General features: G+C 36.7%; 1 protein-coding gene across 1 annotated transcript; it reads left to right on the plus strand.

Moving 5' to 3' along the window:
* The first annotated feature begins 24,663 nt into the window (after positions 1 to 24,663).
* Positions 24,664 to 25,336, plus strand: LOC101832546 (mitochondrial import receptor subunit TOM20 homolog). The gene has a single exon (XM_005074245.4). The coding sequence runs from the start codon at positions 24,703 to 24,705 to the stop codon at positions 25,138 to 25,140; it is 438 nt and encodes a 145-aa protein (XP_005074302.1). The 5' UTR covers positions 24,664 to 24,702; the 3' UTR covers positions 25,141 to 25,336.
* The last annotated feature ends 207 nt before the right edge of the window (positions 25,337 to 25,543 follow it).

Consider the following 25,543-nt stretch of genomic DNA (forward strand, 5'->3'; position numbering starts at 1 on the left):
CTGATTTAGCTCAAAGGAACGTGGACCTAGGCACTTAGCAGGGACAAAAAGTATCTCCTGGTAGTAAAAGTGTCTTGTTATTTTCAGCCACACTTTCCCCCAAATTGCAGTGTTGTTTATTGTAGTTTTATGTAGCTTTCGGAATTAAAAGAAGAAAAAGTTAGGTTTAGTTTGTTAAAATTTGGACCCTGTATCTACAGATGCAACTAGGTTGGCTGCTTTCTTAGTATATATGAGGTATTGGGTTTGATCCCCAGCATAAACAAACAAATAAACAAACAAGGATCTTGAAGCACATGAAGAATTTATAATGGATATTGTTGGGGAAGTCCTGTGTATATGTCAATAAAGCACTGTCTGGCCAATAGGAATCTAGATAGGTGGGGCTAGGAGTCCAGGAGGATTCTGGGAAGGAGAAACACAGGAGAGTTCGAGATGTAACCGCCATGGGGTAGGAAGCCCGGAACTATTCTCCGGTAAGAGAAATACTTAATTAACAATTATGGGGTAATTACTTAAGTCAGAGCTAGCCAGTAAGAAACAAGCAAGGCCAATAGCTTCATAATTAATATAGCCTCCTGTGTATTTATTTGGGACTGATGCGGCTCTAGAACCAGGCTGGCGGGAGGGCTCCTCTCAAAAGAAAAAACTTCTCTTAACAGGATATAGTTTTTCTTTGTGGACATTACCACATTCAAAATAAGCCATAGATTTCAGTAGTGTGATTCTCTACAAATTTCCAGCACATAGAAACTTCACAGAAACACATAAACCCCAAATGTTTCTCTCAATAATAATAATAGTTGTCATTTACTGCACAACTATTTTATGCCAGGCATGTCTACATGACTCATTATAGACATTATCTCACTTCAACTCTAACACTATCTCAAGTCAAATGCTGAAAGGGCTCAGAGAGTCCCTAGTAATTTGCACTGACTCATACAGCCAATATTTTGGAGCCAGGATTAGCACAAGACTTCATCAATTGCTTCAGTCCATCTGTTTTACATTATGTCATTAATTTTCAAATTATGTTCCAAAGGAATCCTGAATGTCTCCTGGAGCTGATCATTATCTTGATAAGAGGGAGGCAAGAAGGAACAAGTATAGAGAATGGGTTGTACCCCTGTCTGTCTCTTGTTTATTCTGCTAACCTGCCAGTTTTAAGTCCTAATGACATTTCTTTACTTATTTTATGTTCTGAGATTCTATGATGCCATTCTGACCACAACTTTTGTGCCTTTTTATCTGACATTTACATATGTGAATTGACCATCCAACTGAAGAATGGTTAATAAAAAGCAAATCATTTGACATCATTATGTTGTCTCAGATATAGATTCAGAAATGTTCTGGTAGAAACTGATTATTCAGAGGCTTGCAAGGCCAAATCATCACAAAAAGGAAACAAAAAATAAAGCTATCTGGACCACACTGATGCTTGCTTCCTCTCAAAAAGTAAATTAGTTTTAGACAAGATGATCTTTGATGTGTGATGGCCCTTGGCTGAATAAAAATATATTATTTCACTTCCTTCCAAAAAGATCATTTTCTCAATCAAAGGTAACAGGACTGACTTTCAAAGAGAGAATTATTCACCTTTTCTCATTTATTAAGTACCTAGAGAATTCAAAGCTGCTTTTTTCCCTATTAGGTATAACTACTTAGTAACCTGAACAGAGATTAGTTTCAATTTGTATTTTTTTTATTTCCTACAGTGTTCTTTAAAACAAGTGAAGATATTCCTCAGATTTTTTTTTCTTTTTTTTCTCATGGCATTCTTTGTGATTCACGTGTCCCCCTCCTTTGCTCATGCAAAGAGAACTCTGGGTAATAGGACCTCCAGTATTTTAGAATAATATCCTGGAATGATTAACATTGTGATAGAACAGAGAGCGTGTCACCATAAGTATGTTTCACCTCATTATATAGAATAGTTTAAATGGAAATAATTGGAAAAAACAACCAATGCTTCCACTGATAGTGCTTGTTTTCCTCTGAAGTGGGTTGTAATAGCTGGGGTAGTTTCTGTGGCTTTCCCTTAAACAAGGCAAAAGAAATTCTTGTGAGATGTGGTCTCCTTATACCCAGAGTAAAATAGTGTCTTTATTGATGGAAAATCATGGAGGAAAAATGGGAGCAAGACGTCTTCCTTATTTTTCCCAGTCTATCAATCATACTGCTCTTATCCTGGTGTACACATCCACAGCATCAAACCCACTAGAAAAGCCACTATAATTTATTTTTCTTTGAGTCTTAACTTCTTGATAAAGTTTCCCAAGTCACAGAAGCTCATATTCATAAATTTTTAGGTTTTTCTATTGTTAATCTGTCTTTTGTTCTAGACACTTCAGCCATGAATCCAGGATGGGCAGATAAAACATTTTTTTTTCTTTTCTTAAAATTGCCAAGTGGCTTGGTGCAAGAGCAAGTTGCCTTTGGGAAATCTGCTTGTTTAATCCATTTACTAAATAACAATCATGATATTAGTCAAATGTCTTTTATGGATAACATGAGAGTGAGTAAGATACTCACAAAATGAATGATGTCTTGGTAAAGACATTATGAAACAGATTCCAGCACAAAGTATGACACTGTAGCTTTAGAAAGTTAAGGAATCCTGTTGATTTTGGAATTGTGTATTAGAAAACCTAAGATTTGGATATCACCCAATGTATCATCCACAGAGAAGATGAGACATTTAGCTCATGACAGTGATTAGCTGTCTTTTTCAGAAGTGATTCTGACTGGCATATTCAGGAATTAAATCATTATTGTGAGCAGAAAGTTACCAAAGGGTGGCTCTATAGGGGTTTGTGTGGTATGAAACTCTCAGTCTTAAGTGAAACTGAAAATACATTCTGAAGAGACAAGAATATAATTTGTGTAATTTTTGTTCCTGGCAATTGTGTGGGATGGATATCTCGATATTCCCTCTAGGGGAAGAGGGAGGGGAAGTGTAATGCACTGGGGAGGAAATGAATGATGACTGAAGAAAGGCATCAACCTTCATATGTTTGTCATGACTGACATAGGAATCCCTCAAAGAGGCAGCTTAGCAGTGTTGCCTGCTTCCAAAGGTGCTCTGAGAACAGCATATGGCAGGGAACTGACAGACTATGAAAGCAGCAACACTCCTTTCTTTGAATGACACTTTTGGACGACACAGTATTTAAGACATGTAAAACCTGGTTGTAAGAATAGAGCAGTAGGTGTGCTGTTGTGCTTTCCCATGTACAGAGGTAGGGGATACTCAATGCCAAGTAAATAGTGATAAAAGGGAAAGCCTTGCCACTTGCCTCTTCAGTAATAGGCAAACTAAATGACTGAGAAAAAAATGGTCACCAATGCCAATGAATAAGTACACTTCAGTATGGAATATTGTGGACAGTGAACACAGGCTGTCTCCTCACCCTGACTGCTTATGGCATTTCATCTTATCTTCAAAACAAGTCTCATGAGCAAGGAAAACCCTAAAGCTCCTGGAGATAGAGAAGCTTTCTCATAGTGACCAGCTCAAGATTACAATCGAACGCATAAATGTCTGGATCCATATTTCAGAACCTCTATTATCAACCTTCAAACATTAAAGAATGAAGACTTAAGAAAGTTTGTGATGAAGTTCAAATTCATGGTGGCAACAAACGTGTAAGGTTTGCTTTGCTTTGCTACTACAGAATTTGAAAATTGTTCTAAGTCATCGGCTCATTTAACATAAGAAAAGAAAAGCATGTTTTATTCATTGGCCTACAAAAAGTATTAATTTATTGAAAAATAAAATCAATATTTAATAATCATAGCCTAATGAATATTTGATTTTCAGATAATTATTCTTTGCTTAACACTGGATAAAGAATCAATACTCTCCCTGAGTAAAGGGTCAAGGAAAGCAAAATTATCAAGAACTAACAACAACTAAATTTAATATAGTTTCTATTCCAGTATGAAACACTCAATTTTTCCAGTTTTTAGTTTAATTTCAGAAAACATTTTATTCATCAGAACAAAGAATACTTTAACTCCTTATGAAGGCTGGGCAAGTATCAGATATAATAGAAAGACTATATGAAAACAGACAGAACTGACACTGTATTTGACAAGTTCTCAGTGGGCCCTATTTCATCCTCAGCTCTGACTTATCGTCAAGAGCCTAAGAAAATTATATAGCATAAAGAACTAAAAAGAAAAATAGAGAGTTTGTACTTTGAGAGTTTCACTAAGGATAAGGAATGAAGTCTGACTCAGAGTAAATGACTTGCTGGATATTATGTAAATAGTAAAAAATTAGGAATGCCTCCCACCTTCCTCACTTGACTCCTTATAGCATCACTCTATATGAAATCCAGTCCCATAATATTGTGAAATAGCACTTGATTATAGATTGATATCCTGGGTTTAAGTACCCTTCTCCTGGAACTATACATTGACTCAGGGAACTCCATGTCTTTTAAGAGTCTCAGATTTTACAAAACTTATTTAATTGTTATATCACCTGGAGATACTAAAGCAAAATTGTCATACAAGGTATATTGTAGGGATGCTGAAACTAGTAAGGAAATACATAGGCAAACGTTTGGAAAACTTGAAGTACAACAAAAGACTAAAGCACTTGTAGTAATGGTGATGATAATAATGATGATTCTTAAGTCCTTCTTGTTCTCAAATTCTAGTTTAAGAAATAGCTTCCATTCAAAGAAGTGCTACAAGTTATATTATAAAAATCATTGGAAATAATGAGATGTGAATTTTGATGCATTTTTAAGGATAAAAGGGTAGTTCCCAGGGTTGCTAAATATGGTAGGATTACTAGTTAAATTCAAATTCCATTTAACAGACATCCATAGATCATTCCATCAAAACACAAAAGAATATACCTTCTTCTCAGCACCATATGGAACCTTCTCTAAAATCGACCGCATACTTGGCAACATAGCAAACCTCAACGAGTACAAAAAAAATTGGAATAACCCCCTATATTTCATCAGGCAATCACACTCTAAAGTTAGAATTCAACAACAACACAAATTGCAGAAACCTTATAAACTTATGGAAATTGAACAATGCACAACTGCACCATTCATGGGTCAAGGAAGAAATAAGAAAGAAATTAGAATTCAATGAGAATGAAGACATCCAAACTTATGGGATACTTGGAAAGCAGTACTAAGAGGAAAGTTCATAGCACTAAGTGCCCACATGAAGAAACAGGAGAATAGTCAAACTAGAGAACTAACAGCACAACTGAAAGTTCTAGAACAAAAAGAAAACTCATCCTGGGGTAGTAGATGCCAGGAAATAATAAAATTGAAGGCTGAAATCAACAAAGTACAAACAAAGAAAACAATACAAAGAATCAATGTAACAAAGAGTCGATTCTTCCAGAAAATCAACAAGATAGACAAACCTTTATCCAAATTAACCAAAAGGAAGAGACAGAACAGGCAAATTAACAAAATCAGGAATGAAAAGAGGGACATAAAAATGGACACTGAGGAAATCCAGAGAATCTTCAGGATATAATTTGAAAACATGTACTCCACAAAATTCAAAAATTTAAAGGAAACGGACAATTTTCTGGATAGCTATCACTTACCAAAATTAAATCAAGAACAGATAAGCAATTTAAATAGACCTATAACCCCTAATAAAAGAGAAGCAGTCGCCAGAAGTCTCCTAACCAAAAAAGCTCAGGGCCAGATGGATTCAGTGAAGAATTCTACCAGAAATTCAAAGAACAGCTAATACCAATAGTCCTCAAATTATTCCCCACAGTAGAAGCAGGAGGTTCATTGCCAAACTTTTTTTATGAGGCTACAATTACCTTGGTACCCAAGTCACACAAAGGTATAACTAAGAAAGAGAACTACAGACCAATATCCCTCTTGAACATGGATACAAAAATACTCAATAAAATACTGGCAAATTGAATCCAAGAACACATCAGAGAAATAATCCACCATGATCACGTAGGCTTCATCCCAGGGATTCAGGAATGGTTCAACACATGAAAATCTATCAATGTAATCTATCATATAAACAAACTGAAAAAAGAAAAGCCACATGATCATCTCATTTGATGCTGAAAAAAATCTTTGAGAAAATCCAACATCCCTTCATGATAAAGGACTTGGAGAGATCAGGAATAACAGAAACATACCCAAACATAAAAAAGCTATATACAGCAAACCAACAGCCAGCATCAAACTAAATGGACAGAAACTCTATGTGATTCCTCTAAAATCAGGAAAAAGACGAGGCTGTCCCCTCTTCCCATATTTTTTCAATACTGTCCTTGAAGTTCTAGCTAGAGCAATATGACAACAAAAGCAGATCAAGGGGATACAAATTGGAAAGGAAGAAGTCAAACTTTCACTATTTGCAGATGATATGATAGTCTGCATAAGTGACCTGAAAGCTCTACCGGGGAACTCCTACTGTAAACACCTTCAGCAAAGTGGTAGGATACAAAATTAACTCAAAAACATCAGTAGACCTACTATATACAGAAGATAAATGAACTGAGAAAGAAATCAAAGAAACATCACCCTTTACAATAGCCACTAACAACATAAAATACCTTGGGGTAACACTAATCAAACAAGTGAAAGACATGTAACAAGAACTTTGAGTCTTTAAAGAAAGAAATTAAAGAAGATACCAGAAAATGGAAAGATCTTCCATGCTCTTGAATAGGTAGGGTCAACACAGTAAAAATAGCAATCTTGTCAAAAGCTATACAGATTCAATGCAATCCTCATCAAAATCCTAACACAATTCTTCACAGACCTTAAAAAATTAATACTCAACTTTATATGGAAAAACAAAAGACCCAGGTTAGCCAAAACAACCCTGTACAATAAAGGAACTTCCAGGGGCATCACCATCCCTGACTTCAAGCTGTATTATAGAACTATAGTCCTGAAAACAGCTTGGCATTGGCACAAAAATACAAAGGTAGACCAATGGAATTGAATTGAAAACCGTGATATGAATTGAAAACCGTGATATAAACCAAACACCTACAAGCACATGATTTTTGACAATGAAGCTAAAATTATATAACGGAAAAAAAGAAATCATCTTCAACAAATGGCACTGGTATAACTAGATGGTGGTGTATAGAAGACTGCAGATAGGTCCATATCTATCGCCATGCACAAACTTAAGTCCAAATGGATCAAAGACCTCATTCATACAACAAGGACATCTGCTCAACTATGTTCATAGCAGCATTATTTTTAATAGCCAGAACCTGGAAGCAACCTAGATGCTCCTCAACTGAAGAATGGATAAAGACATTTACACACTGGAGTACTACTCACCAGAAAAAAAACACAATGGAATCTTGAAATTCACTGGAACTAGAAGAAACCATCCTGAGGGAGCTAGCCTAGTCACAAAAGGAACAACATGGTATGTACTCTCTCATATATGGATATGATACAACAAAGGATTACCAGCCTACAATCCACACCTCTAGAGAGGCTAGGAAGCAAGGAGGACCCTAAGAGAAGCATGCATGGTCCCCAGAGAAGGGAAAAGGGACAAGATATCCTGAGCAAATTGGGAACATGGGGGGAGGGTAGAGGGGATTAGGAGAAAGAGAAGGGGAGAAGAGGAGGGGAGACTAGTAAATGAGGGAGCAGGAAGATTGAGTTGGGGAAAAATACTGAACAAGGGGGAGCTCATGGACCCCAGACTGATAACCTGAAACCCAGTATAGGACTCTTCCAGAACCCCTGAACGTGGGTGTCAGTTAGGAGGCCTGGGCAGTCTATGGAGCCTCTGGTAGTGGATCAGTATTTATCCCTAGTGTACAAATGGACTTTGGGAGCCCATTCTATATAGAGGGATACTCTGTCAGCCTAGACACATGGGGGAGGGCCTAGGCCCTACTCCAAATGATGTGACAGACTTTCAAGATGCCCCCATTGAAGACCTCACCCTCCCTGGGGAGCAGAAAGGTGATAGGGATATGGGGCAGTGGGGGCAAGGGAGGAGAGGAGGGAGAGAGAACTGGAATCAACATGTAAAACAAGCTTGTTTCTAATTAAAATAAAAATTGTATAAATAAGAAAAAAATCAAATTCCATGTAAAGAAAAGATAATATAAACATATTCCAAATATTACAGGAGGCATTTTTATGCTAACAAAGTATTTGGAGTTTATATTTCAGTGGGTATTCTCTATTTTTATTAACTATATCTTAGAATCCCAGCAATTGGAGAACATCTTTGTTTCATTTGTGTTGCTATAACAGAAACATAGAGTAATTTATAAGCAGCACAAAGCATTATTCATAATTGTGGAGTCTGAGTCTGAGATGGCAAAGACCAAAGTGCCAAGAGCTTTAGCATCTGGTGAGGGCCCCATCTGTGATTCAAGATAGTGTTTCTTATTGTGTTCTCACATGGTAGAAGAAGCAAACAATACCCTTAAACTTTTTTAAATGTCATTTATGATAGCTCTGAACCCATGGTCAATTGATTTTTCTGAAAGTTCTACTTAATGCTATCACACCAGTGACTTTTGGGTAGTGAGAGATACATTAAGACCATAGGAAGAGATTTCTAAGAAGTATAGAAAAAGAAGGTATGTGAAAGCAACAGCTTAAGATAATTTACTACTCTTTATTGTAGCTATTTGGGACTGTAAAGAAACAAAAGCAGGAAGACTATTTTAAAGTGGGATGCCCTAGAAAATGGAACCTATGAAATTATTGCTTTTAAGGTAGTTAACTCTCTGTATGGTGCCACATGCCTGTAATCCCAAGAGTTGTGAAGTGGATGCAGGAGGTTCAGCAGTTCAAAACTAGCTTTGCCTAAATAAGGAGTTCCGAGACTAGCTGGGATCATATGAGACCCTGTCTTAAGAAGAACTAAAGAAAGAAAGAAGGAAAAACAGAAGGGAGGGAGAGAGAGGTGGGAGGTCAAGCAATAATTTGTGTAGGATGTGAGCTTAGTAACTTCAGTGAGGAAAGGAAGAAGTTGAGAGCCACTAGTTTCCCTGAAACCCCTATACCATACCTCCTAGAATGGAGGGAAGGACCGTTTATCCTACAGCTTCCAGGTCTCTACTGTCCCTGAAGAGAAGAATAAGGGGTATTATAATATGTCACTCCAATTTGGTGGTTTAATATAATTAAAAAGAGTTCATATAGAGAAAAGCTCTCTTCTCTGTTCTTTGTTAGGCTAAAATCAGGTCATAAATCCCCTATTTGAAGGAGCTTCCTTTCCTCCCCTCTCCTAGCAGGAAGACACTTAATCACAGGATTGTTAATCATCAGGACAACTCAAGGCTCTTATCAGCTTAAAAACAACATGCAAAACAAACCTTACTAAACAACCTTTATCTTCTAGTAGGCCTCTGTATTTGTCTTCTCACAATTTACCATGCTAGATTCTCAAGTCCTTTTCCTTTGTCTTGTCACTGCTCCTCAAACTCATTGCCTTTTGTTAAAATTGTATTTAAGCCTGTGTGTTTGACTACCTCTTTGTGGTTTTCACTTCCTTTTCTATGAGATCTCTATGCCATGTAAAAATATTAACATCAAATAAAATGTGCCTTTTCTTCAGTTAATCTGTCTTTTGTCTGCTGAAATTGCAGGGCCCTGTGTGCAAAACATAAAAACGCAGAGGAAAAAGGTTTTACCTACCACACAGACTTATTAACACTCTCACACACTGAAGCTGTAAACCCACTTCAGATGAGCTATTTCTGAAAGCTTCAAAAAAGCTTAGAGGCAGTAAGGCTCATAGGAGTTTACAGCTACTTAAATGTAATATGGTGGTAGCAGTGTGACCCCTCACTTGCTACAAATGATATAAAAAGGGATAGAAGAGAAGGGGGAGTTGTGATATTAGACACCCCAGCATCTACAAAGATGGCCACTATAAAGAAGTCACTGGTGCAATGTAAAAATGACAAAATCATCTTAGAATGAGATAAATTATTACTCATTGATTCCAAATTACTTATGCACCCATCTTATGGTTCTGAGTACGAGAATTTTATATGATGCAGTTCCTGCTTAGATTGTAGTATTCTAAGTGTTATTACACAGGTGTGTTTCGAATAATACCAAATAGGTCAGTGAGATAGCTCAGTGAGTAAATGTACTTCTTACCAAACCTGATGACCTGAGTCTGATTCCTGAACCTTTGTGGTAAAACTAACTCTTCTCACATTGTCCTCTGACTTCCATACATACACACCACACACACACACACACACACACACAATGGTCATCACCACCATACCAGTCAATCAATCAATCAATGTAATACAACACTATCAAAATAAGGATAAGTACAAAGAAAAAAAACAAATCAACTGAAAAACATAAAACAGGTGTTTACAAATATTTTCAAGACCAACAGCTGAAATAGGTGTCAGGGCACTCAGGCAAGTAGGTATATTCAGGAAACGTTTGCAGTTGAAGGTCATGGGACTAACTCATGTATGCACGAAGTAAGAGGTTATGGACAGTAAAAACCAATGTACAAGGTTTCAGTTGAGAAATTTAGTTAATGGTAACTTTGCTAAGATGAATGTGGGGAGAGGAGACTCATTCCTTGGGATATCTGAGGTCTAGAGGAAACCAAACCTTACTTCCTTTGTGAAACTTTGTAGTACCAAACAGTCTAATATGATCTGTTTGGAATAGTTACAATAACTATAAGATACTTGAGATCTCTTTAGTATCTCAAGCTTTGTGAGTAATTCCTAAAAATCATTTATTATCCATCTCAAAGTAGTCAAAATGCCTTTAGTGCCTGACTCTACTCCTAAATAATTCACTTGTCAGGTGGTACTATGAAGGAAGCCCTTAGTAAATATTTGTAGTTAATGAAAAATCTAATGTCTACAGCATCAAACTCTGAAAATGCTATTATACATGGTCAATGTGTTTTTTAAAAATGACTAATCATTCAAATCTGATAAACCAATAACTCTGTCCTGTCTTTCACAGCTGGCAACCAAATGTAAATCCAAGATTTTGAATGAAGGTAACTGAAGCACAATAGAATAAAAATATGACTAGGAAGTCGGAAGTAAGTTTGCTTTATGAAGAATGATAAAGAACTATTTCTAGTTGGTATTGAATTGGAAGTGGGTAGGTCCTCCAAAAACATGTAGGATGTCCTGGAAGATAAAGAGCTGATGTTTGGTTTAAATGCCAATACTCGAAGTAGTCTGAGAATCTGTTAAGCTTGGAAGAAAGTAAGAACACTGTAGGGCATGCTAATTACACAAACCCAAGGTAGCATCCTTGACACCAACTTAGAGCATATTTGTGACTAAAGACTGAGAAGGAGCAAAATGACAGGAAAGGGGACTGAGAGAAGAATCAGAGCTGAGTGAGAAGCCGATGGACAAGTTTCAAGAGTCAGAAAGTCTTGGAAGTTCAGCTGATCGTTTAGTAAACACCAAACCATCCCAATAACATTAAACACAGACAGATAACAGCTTAATAATAATGCATGGGTATTTATAGACAGTGCAACTATTAGCCTTCAGCGATTAGCAAAGGGAAGTTAAATAAAAGCAAACATAGCAAAACTACATGAGTGGAATTACTACTATAAGCTACTGTACTTTTTATGGGTCTAGGTCAGGCATCTGGCCATTGAATGGTTCTAGTAACCATGTGCAACAGATGTTGTGATGTACCATCCAGTTTCTCTCTAACGAAAAGCTTCTCTCAGTTGCTGAGAGTACTGTCAGCGTAAACAGTTGTCAATTGGCCTCTCGGGGTTTGTTGAAGCTTCTAAAGTTCATGTTTACACCAAAGAAATGCATTCTAATGACTAAAAAATATGAAGACATAAAAGCCTGGTTTCTTGCCCCAACTTTTGACCGATGACTCTCACATTGCATAGTTCACAGTTTCACTTCTACCTGGATCTGCTTCTTTCCTGTGTCTTCTACAAGATACTTAAAATTATTTATTTGTTTTTAATAAATATGCATTGGCTTTTTTGTGTGTATGTATGCGTGAGGGTGTCAGGTACCCTACAGACAGCTGTGAGTGACCATGTGGGTGCTGGGAATTGAACTTGGGTCCCCTGGAAGAAAGGCTCATGCTCTTAACCATTGCACCATCTCTCCAACCTCCTAAAAGATACTTCCTAAGAAACATCTCATGAACCAAGCTCCGTCTTAGTATCTGCCTCCAAGAAAAATCTCTCTGTGACATCACAGAGTCAACTTCATCTGTTAATTGTCTGCAAGTTATAGACAACTGCATGCATCTCAACAGCTTAGACAAGGGCCTATTGTAGTCTCACATTCCATGAAATACTAAGATAGGAAACTTTTAGGGCTAGTTCAGCCTCAGATTTCCAGGGTTTTTCTCTTTCTGCTCTGCCATCCTCTGCATGGTAACTTTGTGGCTGATTTTGGTATTTTTCATAGTCACAAGATAGCATCACATGTTGGAATGAAAATATCCTAAAGAAGAAAAAATACTTGCATTTCTCATTTGGATCTTTTTTAAGAGCTAGACACCCTTTCTCAAAAGCCATCTGGCCAACCTTTCCTTAGTTACTGACCAGAGATGATGCTCCCATTTCTCTCCAAACCAGACACTGGAAAGGAAATGAGATATTTGAGATTTTCAGATACCATTTAGAATCTGCTCCTGAATCCTTTGAAGGGTGGATGTAGCCCTAAAGAATTCAGGGTAAGTATATCGCCCCAATCCTACAATGTGTTTATTCACCATTTTCCTTCCAAACAAATCATTTTATATAACCTAAAATCTAGGTTAGGTAGCTGGAGGGAACTGTTATTTTTATATAAAGCACCTGGATGGGCCTTCTGTGAATCTTCTTGCAAGGACAATGAAATGATGTGTTTTGGCCACAGGGTGTTATATGCATGTTCTTGTTCTCTAACCACCAGTGAACTAAGCACTGGACATATGTGTTTTTTCACTAGGACTTCAACTTAGTAAAAGGCAGCAGTACCTCACATTCCACATTAATTTAATTGACTTTTGAAAATACAGTTAAGATGCCTGATTTCAAAACCATCCAGCCACAACAGGACTAATTCTGTATGATTACACTTCTCTAAGGTACCTGGAGTAATGTGTTTGGGATTTCTAGAGAAGGAATTAGAATGACAGTTGTCAGGCACTAGAGTGGAGTTATTAAATAAGAAGTGACTGTTTAATAGGTTCAGAATAATAGTTGCACAATAATATGATGGTACTTAAACACTGATGAACTGTACCCTTAAATGGTGACAGTAGTAAAACTTACGTATATTTTTACCATGATTAGAAGAAGCAGGAACTGGGGATGTAGTTCAGTGGGACATCACTTTACTAAGATGTGAAAGACCCTGGGTTTGAGCTCTAGCACTTAGAAAAAGAAGTATTTTCAGAGAAGCCTGTGGAAAGAAGGCCCCAATAGCTTGAATTTATGGCAGTTTTTAAAAATGGAAATATATTCATACCTTTTCCTTCCTCCCCTTCCTTCCCCTAGGCCTCCTCCCCTACTCCCTCTCAAATTCATGGCCTCTTTTTTCTTCAATTATTTTGTTGAATGTACACACACATACACATACACATGCACACACACACACAAATATATATAAATACAACATTAGTCTTCTGAGTGTGTGTAGTGCTGTTTGCACATATGTGATTTCAGGGCTCACCATGGTATTAAATATCCAATTAGGAGGCTTATCCTTGAAGCTTCTCTTTGCAGCATACAGATACCATGATAGAAAGCCACAGTTGGTCAAAATTTAGTGATTTTAATCATCCACTAGAATTCCTTTGGTTTATAAATATTTACTTCTAGAATATTACATTATGTTTGTAAAATAACTTTGTATCTTTTTTAAAGGCTAATTTATTTTATTTTTTGTGTTTGAATGTCTGACTGCATGTATGTATATACACCACATGCATGCCTGGTGCCCAAGGAAGTCAGAAGAGGATGTAAGATGACCTAGAACTTGAACTAACAGTGATTGTGAGCCACAGTGTGGGTACTACGAATCAAACCCAAGTTCTACCAGAGAAACTAGTGCTCTTAATCATTGATTTCAGCCACAAAGTTAAATGATTGTGGGTCTACTGCATCATGTAGCAAAATTATTTCTAACAAGAGATTTTAATTGAAATGGTTAACTATTCCTAAATGGTAATTGTCTTAATAAGGACTGGGTCATTCTAGTTAAGAAAATAAGATGCATGGCTACTTTTTTAACTTACATCTTTTCCATGTATACATTTGTGCCATTTTCTGAGTTGGGAGATTTAATAAACTGTGTTGGGGCAGAAATGATCAAGATTGTCTGTGGATATTAATGTATTTTAATAGCTTGACTAAGAATTACACAAATTGCATCCCTAACCAAAGCATGCCAGTTTGTCTCCTGTTAAGCAAATATACCAATGAAATATTTTTAGTTACTTAAAGCCTAAAATTAATGTCCATTTATTGATGTTGAGCAAACTTACATTAGGGAGAGACTATATAAGACAATATAAAGGTAATTTCCAAGGACATTTTTCAACTTTATGATTCTATGGTATGCTAGATTTCTGAAAATTACTCATTAACATAGCATGCAGAGATGAATCTTAAGTAAATTTCAACACCGTTATTGTTCATATTAATACATTATTTCTCACCATCTATTAATGTAGAATTCACTATCGTGAAGCCAAATGTCTCTATTAAAGTGATCTGTCCCACTTATTTCCTTTATCCCAAACAGACACCTCCAGAACAACTGAAATATGATCTGCATAGTAAATTCCATTCATATTCTTTTTGTATTCAATATTCACATCAATAATGTCTTACAGCAAGTACATGGGAACTTCTTCTAGAGGGTTTTCCCCATGTAACAAGAGCCCAGCCATCTCTTGCATGGGGCAGGCTGGGAATGCCAAATAGTTAACATTCCTACTCTTCACCAATGGTAATTTGCAGTGGTGAGTAAATATCTTAGCTTCCTTTCTCCTTGAGTAGATAACTCTAAGCTGTCCTTTACCCTATATCCCAGGGGTTCCCACCATGAATGAGCTCTGTTGCCTGTATCAGGAATATACTCACTAACATTGAAATATTGCTTATCTTCCTTATCTCATTTCTCCACTCCTTTGCCAGGATGTGCTGGCATCATCCCCCAAGTAATTCACTTGCATGTAAATCTGTGTCCTTAGGTCTGCTTTAAGGGGGAATTCATACAAGTGCAATAGAATGATATCGTCAGAGTCCAAGAAAATATACACTGGAATGAGATTTGGTTTCACAGTCATTGAGTTTGGTGTCAAGATCCTATAAGTATTCACTATGAATTTCCATTACACAAAGCATGTTGGTTTTCTCTGCGAGCTTCTTCCACTTCCTCAAAATTATGGTAATTCCTCATTACCTCATCTGTAGATCTTGACTCGGATTTTGAAATCCAACTTATTCATAAATTTGAATTACTCATAAGTTCGATTCACCCATGGCCTATCATGACCTACCCTCTTTTTCCTCCTTCATAAATTTTTCAGTCTCAAGGTTCTCTGTTAATCATAGAAGCCTAATTTTATTTTCCACTCAAATGTGGAGAGTGAAAAATCTACTATATTCAATTTTTGAGCAGACAGTAAGTTAGTGATACATAGTTATTAGATATCATCTAATGTCAGATAAGACATAAGACACTAGGAAGGAAACTGTTAATTAACTAGGGTATGGATGTGGCTCAGTGTCAGTGCACTTGTCTAATAGATATAAAACTCTGGGTTCAATCTGAAGCTCAAAGTAAAATAAACAAGGAAAATGGCATAAATTATTACTGTTCTGGAAAATTTATGCTGGCTTCCCTAAAATTGGATTCATTAGTAGCCAAATAATTCCTGACTTCTAGGTCTGTGCATGGGCAGGGATAGAAGCGGTCACATGATTTTTTTTCATGAAGGAGTCTGGTGATCTACCCAGGATATGAAATGAAAATATGGCCCTTGTTAAGTATAAAACATTACGTTGTAGGACTACAAAGATACGTTTGATATCAGTAATCATGTTATCAATAACTGAGAACTAGCAAGATGTTACACTCTTCGATGTATTCTGAGAACACATTCTAAGGCTGAAGAAAACTTGGTCATGACTAAACTGTCTGTGAATTGTTTTATGAAGATACAAAGCTGTTAGGCAAAATATACAATCTCCAACAAAAGAAAATTCTAGACAATATGGAAGAAGTGGGAACATGAAAACTAGGTTCATCTTGTAAATATAATTTCAACATTGCTTGAAAAAAAAGGTCTGTTTCTTTCTATGGAGCTTCAGATAGACAAGACAACTAAGCTATTCTTTCTAGTATAGGATAACAAAAAGTAATTCTCTGGGTGTGTTGAGAAATAAATGGCTGAAGGCTCAAGTTTCATCTCAGGTAGTACTATCACTATAGCTCTTCATGAACTTCATATTAAAATTGAGAAGTCTGAGCTTGATCAGATTGTCAAACTGAGCTCTAGATGACCTATATGTTTCTAGATACCTTTCAGGAGTCACTTGGAGCAAAAGAGGAAAACACAAATAAGAAAGATTCTTTCTTATCTCAAGAAGTCAAAAATTCCATCCCAAATGTTTCAACTACATGATGGATATAGCATATGTCATGTGCATACTATCATTGTCTATTAACAGACAACATGTATATTTCTGAATCAAGAGATCTCCCGTGAGCATCCAGTTATCTTAATCAACATATTCGTAAGCCTCTGAAACTCAACATGCCAGAAATCAAACCTTTTATCTCCTATAATCAAATGGCCTCTTACTATACTCATTATTCTAGTGAATGTCATAGTGTAGTTTCAGAAATCATCAGAAACAGATTATCCTTGACACCCAGTTCCTGGTTTAAATTTGTCCTCACGCTCACGTGCTATGAATTTGACCTTCTAATATCCCCTCAACTGTTTTACTTCTCTCCATCTATCCTGTGGCCAACATAGTCTAGGCTGTAGTCAAATCTTGCTGGATTATAGTGCAAATTTTCTAAGCCATCTGTCTCTTGAAGTTTTTCAGTCCATTCTCCACACTTAAAACACACTTCTGTTCTGTAAAGCTAAATCTGACCTTCTTATTTATTACAACTATTTCAGAAATATATATCAGACTACATTGTTCTTTGAATAAAAAATAAACTACTTTGCATGGCCTGCAAAGGCCTATGTTTGCTTGTTTCCTATTTCCTTCTCTAACCCCATGGTATCTTAGATACTCTCTTTAGTAGTTTAGTTACCATGCCTTTTCCATGACATAACTTTTGGTATAATTAAATTTGTTTGAGACATACTTTATTCTTTGTGTCATCTTTATTTCTTTCAGTTGTCTTATTACTCTAGTTAAGACTTTAAGCACTATCTTGAATAGATATGGAGATATAGATAATAGATGTTTAAGTATATTCCTTGTATCCCTAATCATTCCAAGACTTTTATTTTGAAGGGATGTTAGATTTTTGTCAAAGGCCTTTTCTGCATCTAATGAGAAGATCACACTTTTTCTTTAAGTTTATTTATTTGGTTGATTACATTTACTCATTTTCATACACTGAACCACCCTTGCATCGCTGGGATGAAGCCCACTTGATCATGGCACATAATTTTTTGATGTGGTCCTGTGTTCAGTTTGCAAGTATTTTATTGAGTATTTTTGCATCTATGTTTATGAGGGAAAATTGGTCTGTAATTCTCTTTGCTGAGTCTTTGTGTGGTTTAGATATCAAGATGACTGGCCTCACATAATGAATTTCGCAATGTTCCTTCTCTTTCTATTTTGTGGAATATTTTAAGGACTATTGGTGCTAACTCTTCTTTGAAAATCTGGTAGATTTCTGTGCTAAGACCTTGAGCCAGATTCTTTTATTTGTACTTTATAACCACATTGTTTTCCATTATCAACTGAATCCATTCATCTGTATGACTGCTATAATACATGAATGCCTCAGCAATTCTAAGCTCTGCAAGAATAAGGTCTTGGCAAATTTCTTATTTTCCAAAGACAATGGCAACAATACCTTCTATCTTACATGGTTTTCTACAATGTAACCTTGTGACTTCACCAGTCACCAGGTAGACACAGACTTCTTATTGCTTTGGCTAATAGGACATATCAAAAGTGATACTCTGCGATTTCCAAGACTGTCATAAAATCAGAACTACTGCCTTCTTCTTCACTAGCACAATTGCACATTAAAACTTGAACTGTGATGTTACAAAAAACAAGAAAGAAAAGAAAAAAGAAAAGACATCAAACAAACCCAAGGATTCTATGCTGTGATGAAGTTCGGGTACAGGGAATAGCCCACCTAGTCTTCACATTATCCCAGTCAGGTGCCTCCTCATGTTAGCATGTTTTTCAAAAACCAAAATCTGCCATGTCTTCATTTCTGGCTATTCCAATTAAATATTGAATAAAAATGTAACAATGTGCACTATGGAAGTTAAAGCAGAGAAAACTCCCCAGCCCATAGAGACAATTCAGCAGCGGTTCGCTGCTTAATAGCTCAGTCTGAAGAACAAAAAGGTCAAACTGAATTGGAGCAGGTCTTTGTGAAGTTTGGAGGAAACCAATTTGCCAGGAAACAAAGATGTTGGTGAAGATCATCAGCAAAATAAGAAGTTCTCACCTTCAAGAAATATAGGAAATACATGGTATAATTGTGTGGCTACCACACATAAATGAGTGTGAATACCTAATCATCTTTTATACACAAAATTAAAGGAAATTATAGAAATTAAAGCCTAGTTTCTGATTTTCAACGCAGTTTATTTTATTCTTTCTAGATTATAATGCCATTAAAAAATGAAACATAATAAGGATGGGTTAGTGTTTAATGTAGTAGCCACACTCTGTATTTATTACTGAATTGTGTTTATAGCTGAGTTTCCAATATGCTGCCTCCCAAACAATCACATGGAAAATACTACAGAAAATGACAGTGGGGTTTGCAAAACCGTTCTAGAAGCCAGAGGCTTCCACATATGTTTGCCTGTTCACCTGTGGCTCCACACTTTTCTCAGTTCTCTCTAGACATGTTCCAGACTTTCTTGTCAATTTCTTTCCAACATGAGAAAACAGCTGGAGGTACTGGTAGAGGCTTGGGTGTGAAAAGGGTTTTTTCCTAATTTGTTCATTTCCTTTGGCAGCAGCTATTTTTTTTTAAATAAATGTTGTTCCAGGTCCTTTCACGAAGTTTCTCGCTCCCCAATCCCTGATATCCAAATCATGAATGATCAGGGATGAACTGTTCACAGTTTATATTGTAGGTCTAAAACTCTCGAGCTGTAGCAGTACCAACTCTTCTATCCTCCACCAACTCTAACACTATACAGCAAACAATCTCCGAGATACCTCACTTTTTCTTGTTTGCTTCCTTACATGTTGATCAATTCTGTGGGGAAATTTCCCAACTTGAAGTCTTCTTATTTGAAATATCTAGTATTATTTTTTCATAACACTGTCTGATACAGGTCTTCACTTGGGAGCATCCCCATAAAATAAATGCTCAAAAAGAAACCCCCAAGGTTAAACACAGTACTCTTCCCTAGTAGCAAAAACTGAGTGAACCAAGATCCTAGTTATTCATGACACAGACTTAACTTGAAGAAAAATCTGTTGCTAACTGAAACGATAAAGTTCAGACATTTACATGATGCCATAGATTAGATATGAGAATATTTTTCTGTTATATATTTTAAGTGAGCTTTTAGTTTATAATGCATTAAGATGATTCATAAATGCTCGGTCTTTTATTTTCTTCTTAAACTGAAGAATCAAATATATTAGGTGAAAAATAGCATTAGGAGGGCTTCTTTTTAGAACACTTAAGGCCTATTCTTTGTTCCTATTTAAAAATTGGAAAAAAAATACTGTCCCCTATATTTCAGACATGAGCTGTAATAGATATATGAGAATGGGGAAGCGGGGATGTACTACTATAGCATGAACATCTTTATTTGAAACCCCATGTTTTGCTATCCTATCACATTAAACAAGTCTCTTTAACCTATATGCCTGTTAAATATAGGAATGCAGAGTGAATGGCTTTTCAGCTTGAATCAGTGAATTAGAATTTTGAGAACTTCATTTATGACTAGGTGTGGTAGCTCATGCCTATAATCCAAGGGGTTCTCTGGAAGTTCAAGGTTAATCTAGTTTATCCCTAGATTGTTCTAGGCCAGTTTAGGCTACAAAACCAAATCAAACCAAGATAAAACAAACAGAAAAACTATATCCATGTGATCTTAGATGATAATATAGGTACAAAATGTTCCCCAAAGAACAAGATCCAGTGTATAGATTTTTCCCAGTTAAAGAGTTAAATATTTAGACATACACAAAGTGGGCTTCCTTGAGCATATGATAAATTTTATATCAGGAATAGGGCATTTCTACCCACCATTGGGCCTCAGAATCTATAAATCCTGAGTCATGAAAAATGATTCACTTTTACTGCAAAATGATTCATAAACAACCGAGAGTCCAGGAAATTGTTTTATAGGCTACTTTAAGTTCATTTAGCTATCTTCCTTATTTTAAAAAAATCAATATCCATATGAACCTTGAAATAAATATTGGCAAATAGTCCATGAAATTGGGGTGTTTGTAACGTGTTACACAACATATTTTCTTTTTGCTGTGGCTTCAATTTTTGTTAAACTGTAACTGCCTCTAGTTTCCTTAATCTTCTCTTTCAAAATCATACTCTACAGGTATGCCGGGTTGTAAGAATCAATGAAAATGTCCTACAGACTATTTTTAGATTATTACCAAATATAATTTAATAGAGGATGAGGGTACAGTGTAGAATTATATTTTATGTGCTGTAATATTAAATATTTATGTATGTGCAGGAGTCTTTCATACCTCGGATAAGAGCAGCAATAGGAAGTTCCTATCAATCTACTGCCTTCAAGGTTAATGAGAAGGAGAAAAGAAAGGGAAACCTGTTTCTGTGTTTGCTAAAGGTGAAGTGATATTTAAAGTTTAAACAGTCAGTATCAGATTTACAAATATGAGAAAAGCTAACAAGACTCAGTGTGGTGGCTTGAATGAGAATGAGAATTGCCCCCAAAGGCTAATACAGGAAGGATTAGGAAGTGCAGTCTTATTGGACATGTGTCAGTCACTGCAAGTGGGCTTTGAAGTTTCAAATTCCTATGCTATGCCCAGTCTCTCTCTGTCTCTGTCTGTCTCTATGTCTGTGTCCTCTGTCTCTCTGTCTCTCTGTCTCTGTCTCTGTCTCTGTCTCTCTCTGTCTCTCTCTGTCTCTCTCTCTGTCTCTCTCTCTCTCTGTCTGCCTCCTGTCTGCAGATAAGAATGCAAGTTTTCAACTACTGCCCTTAAACCATGCCTGCCTACCTGCCTGTTGTCATGCCTTCCATGGTGATGGTCATGAATTCACCCTCTGAAACTATAAGCAAACCCCCAATTAAATGCTTCCTTTTATAAATTGCCTTGGTAATGGTGTCTAATCATAGCAATAGAACAGTAACCAAGAAACTCATTGTTGCCAAGGATAAAGAGAAACTGACAACTTCCCTAAATGACAATTTAATGTATGAAAACACTCTTGAGCGATTTTTATCATAAAACATAATCTTACAAACATCCTAGGCTCTCAAATATTCAGCAGGCCATTAATAAAACACCAGTTAAATTAAGTATGGTAACTTATTCCTAATTTGAATCCTCCAAATCTATGCTGTATAAAATAGTGTCCATACCACAAATAGCTAGTAAGCAGTGAAATTTGGCTCTACATCCTATTTCCTCCATCCTTACATGGTCGTACATACCTGATTTTGAAGATATAATATGAAGAAATGTAAAACATTGCATTGATATTTTTATTTTATATTGAATGACATTTTATATACAAGATTAAATTAAATTATTAAAAGTATATTTAAAATTATTATGCATATTATTAAAATTAATTTATTATTGTATTTATTATGTATTATTAAAGTTAATTTAACTTTTTTTTTACTTTTCATATGTGTGTGTGTGCCGTGCATGTATTTGAGGAGGCCAGAAATGAGGATGATACCAAATATTTCCCTCTATCACTCTTTACCTTATGTTTTGAGACAGATTTTCTCAGTGAACTTCGAGCTTGCTGATTTGGCTAGACTGGTCAGTCAGAACTGGCATCCTCCTGTTTTTGCCTCCCAATCCTGAGATTACAGGCATGTGCTGTCAGGCCGTGTTTTTCGTATAGTTGCTGGAGACCTGAGCTCGGGTCTTCATCTTTGCACAGCAAGTAATTTAGCTACCAAGTGACCACCGCAGCCCTCCTTCTATCTTTGGCTGTGTCCAATAGAAGATTTTAAATCACATATATGGCTCATGTTTTTTACTTGCATTTTATTTCTAGTGCTAGCATTACTTGAGAACTAAAACTTGGGGCAAAGATCTGTATGTAAATGATTTATTGAAGAAGCCTTTCTAGAAAAAATGACAAAAGACTGGGAAGAGAAGGATAGGAACTAGAAGCAGGGGAATGGTTCAAGTGAGGGCTCAATCTCAGCCTGGCTACATGGAACCTTTCCATTTCAGAGTTTGTCCCACCTTGAGGCAAATGTGACTGGGCTTTCAGCTCTTTCTCTTTAGTAATCAGTCCTTGCCTAGGGAGATATCTAAGAGCATGCAAAACCCTAGGCATTCTAGCTCTCCCTTACATTGATGAAGTAAATTCAGAAGCCTAGTAGATGCCCCACTAAAGAGTACAAGTTCAAACTATTGAAAGTAAAACATATAGGAAGTTACAGGGATCTAAGGGAATGAATACAGCCTGTTCCCACTCTAGATATGCCTTACATAAGAAAGCACTATATGATGGTTTTGTAGATTTGGGTTTATGAACAAATAAAATCCTCATAACATGAAGTAGTTGAAATAACTATGTTATTAAATGTCACAGACTGTATGGCACTAGTTCATCCAAAATTGAACGCATTCTTATCTTCTTAGGAGGCTGTTTGGAAGAACTAGTTCGAGGGTACTTAGTTTTTTAAATTTTGTATTATGTGTATGTGTGTGCATCTGTATATGGATATGTGCATGTGAGTACAGTGTCTGTGGAGGCCAAAGGAATCAGATTCCCTTGAGCAGAAGTCGCAGCTGATAAAAGTCTGTGAGCTGCACGAAGTGGATACTCAGAACCTAACTCTGGTCCTCTGGGAGAGCAATAAGCCCTTTTATATGCTGAGCCATCTCTTTAGTCCTTGTGTTTGTTTTCTGAGGAAGCTCCATGCTGATCTGATAATCCTGGCTGCTGGACAAATTTATATTTCCACCATCAGTGCACAAATGTTCCTTCTTAGCATTGTCAGCATTTGTTGTCTTCTTCATAGTAGCCTTTCTGACAGGTGAGACAGAATCTCAGTGTATATTCGAATTGCATTTCACTGACTGCCAAAAATATTGAACCCTTTTTACATATATTTGTTGGCCATTTGTATTTTTCAACCTTTGACAGCTGTGTGCTTATTTGTCTAATCATTGGTTAGATTATTTGTTCTTTCAATGTTCAATTTTTTTATTGTTATAGAGTCTGGACATTAATCCCATGTCAAATGAAGAGCTGGTAAAATTTTTCCAATCCTGCCTTATTTCACTGATTATTCCCTCTGCTGTACAGAAGTTTTGTGATTTCATGCAATTCCATCTATCAGTTCTTGAAATGATCTTATGACAAAATAATAATAGAAATAGAATTTAAATCTATATTGTAGGGATGAAAGAACAGTGACTACTCTTCCACAGGACCAGAGTTCAATTCCTAGCACCCACATGATGACGCACAACAGTCTGTAACTCCAATGCCCTTTCCACCTTCTTCAAGAGCAGCATGTAAATAATACACAAACAAATGTACAGACAAAATATCCATACACATAAAATAATAATGTATTTAAAATTAAAAAATAAATCTAGATAGTGACATTTTACTGTTATTTTGCTCTTTATATTTCAAACTGAGTGACATGTCTCTACATGTACTTGAATGATCATATTTGTTCTTTGATTGTGTTGAGACATAAAGATTTCCAGACCTGTTGGGAACCATTTACAGAGCAGTAGACAATTTTAATGTCTTAAAGATATAATAAACATCCCATGTCCTCATGTTTTCCTCCCCCACCCCTCCCCTGTCTCCCCCAATTCCCTATTTGCTAAGGAGATCATGCCTATTTTCCCTTCTCAGGGGGATCCATGTATATATCTCTTAGAGTCATCCTTGTTACTTAGCTTCTCTGGAGTTTTAGACTGTAGACTGGTTATCCTTTGCTAATATCTATGTCTAATATCCATTTATGAGTAAGTACATAAAATGGTTGCCTTTCTGGGTCTGGGATACCCCATTCAGGATGATTCCTTCTAGTTCCATCCATTTGCCTGCATATTTCAAGATTCCATTGTTTTTAACCGCTGACTACTACTCCATTGTGTAAATGTACCATATTTTCTATCCGTTCTTCAGTTTAGGGGCATCTAGGTTGTTTCCAGGTTCTGGCTATTACAAATAATGCTGCTGTGAACACAGTTGAGCAAATATATTTGTGGTGGAGCGGCCGGCGTGCTCCAGTCTGTCGGAGCTAACCGCTGCTTGGCGGGCCTCCGAGGCCCGGCACACGCCCCAGCCGAGCGAAGATGGTGGGCCGGAACAGTGCCATCGCCGCGGGCGTGTGCGGTGCCCTCTTCATCGGGTACTGCATCTACTTTGACCGCAAAAGGCGGAGTGACCCCAACTTCAAGAACAGGCTTCGAGAACGAAGAAAGAAACAGAAACTTGCTAAGGAAAGAGCTGGGCTTTCCAAGTTGCCTGATTTAAAAGATGCTGAAGCTGTTCAAAAATTCTTTCTTGAAGAGATACAGCTTGGTGAAGAGTTGCTAGCACAAGGTGAATATGAGAAGGGTGTAGACCACCTGACAAATGCAATTGCTGTGTGTGGACAGCCTCAGCAGCTGCTGCAAGTGTTACAGCAGACTCTTCCGCCGCCAGTGTTCCAGATGCTTCTGACCAAGCTTCCAACCATTAGTCAGAGAATTGTAAGTGCTCAGAGCTTGGCTGAAGATGATGTGGAATGAGCCAGATATCAACACGATAAAATCTCAGTTAAAAATGATTTAACCATTAGCTTGGAAGCTGATCGGCTCTGGGGGAATAAGGACAAATATGCTTGTCATGAACTGTCCTACACTGAAGTCTACCAAAGTGAATGTGTACTTTGAGTAGATCCATTGTCTGTTCTATTTATTTTTTCCAGTGAAAAGTATTTTGATAGAACTTTTCATTTTATAAATACACTGAGTTAACCAAAAAAAAAATATATATATATATATATATATATTTGTGGTATGAGTGTGAATGCTTTGGGTATATCTCTAAGAGTGCTATTGCTGATGGTCAAGTTGGAGGGAGGATAGAATGGGAGAGAAAGGAAAGAGATAGCTTGATAGAGGGAGCCATATGGGATACACAAGAAACCTG

The sequence above is a fragment of the Mesocricetus auratus genome, unplaced genomic scaffold (genome assembly GCF_017639785.1).
Source record: "Mesocricetus auratus isolate SY011 unplaced genomic scaffold, BCM_Maur_2.0 Super-Scaffold_100003, whole genome shotgun sequence".
In the NCBI taxonomy this organism is placed as follows: domain Eukaryota; kingdom Metazoa; phylum Chordata; class Mammalia; order Rodentia; family Cricetidae; genus Mesocricetus; species Mesocricetus auratus.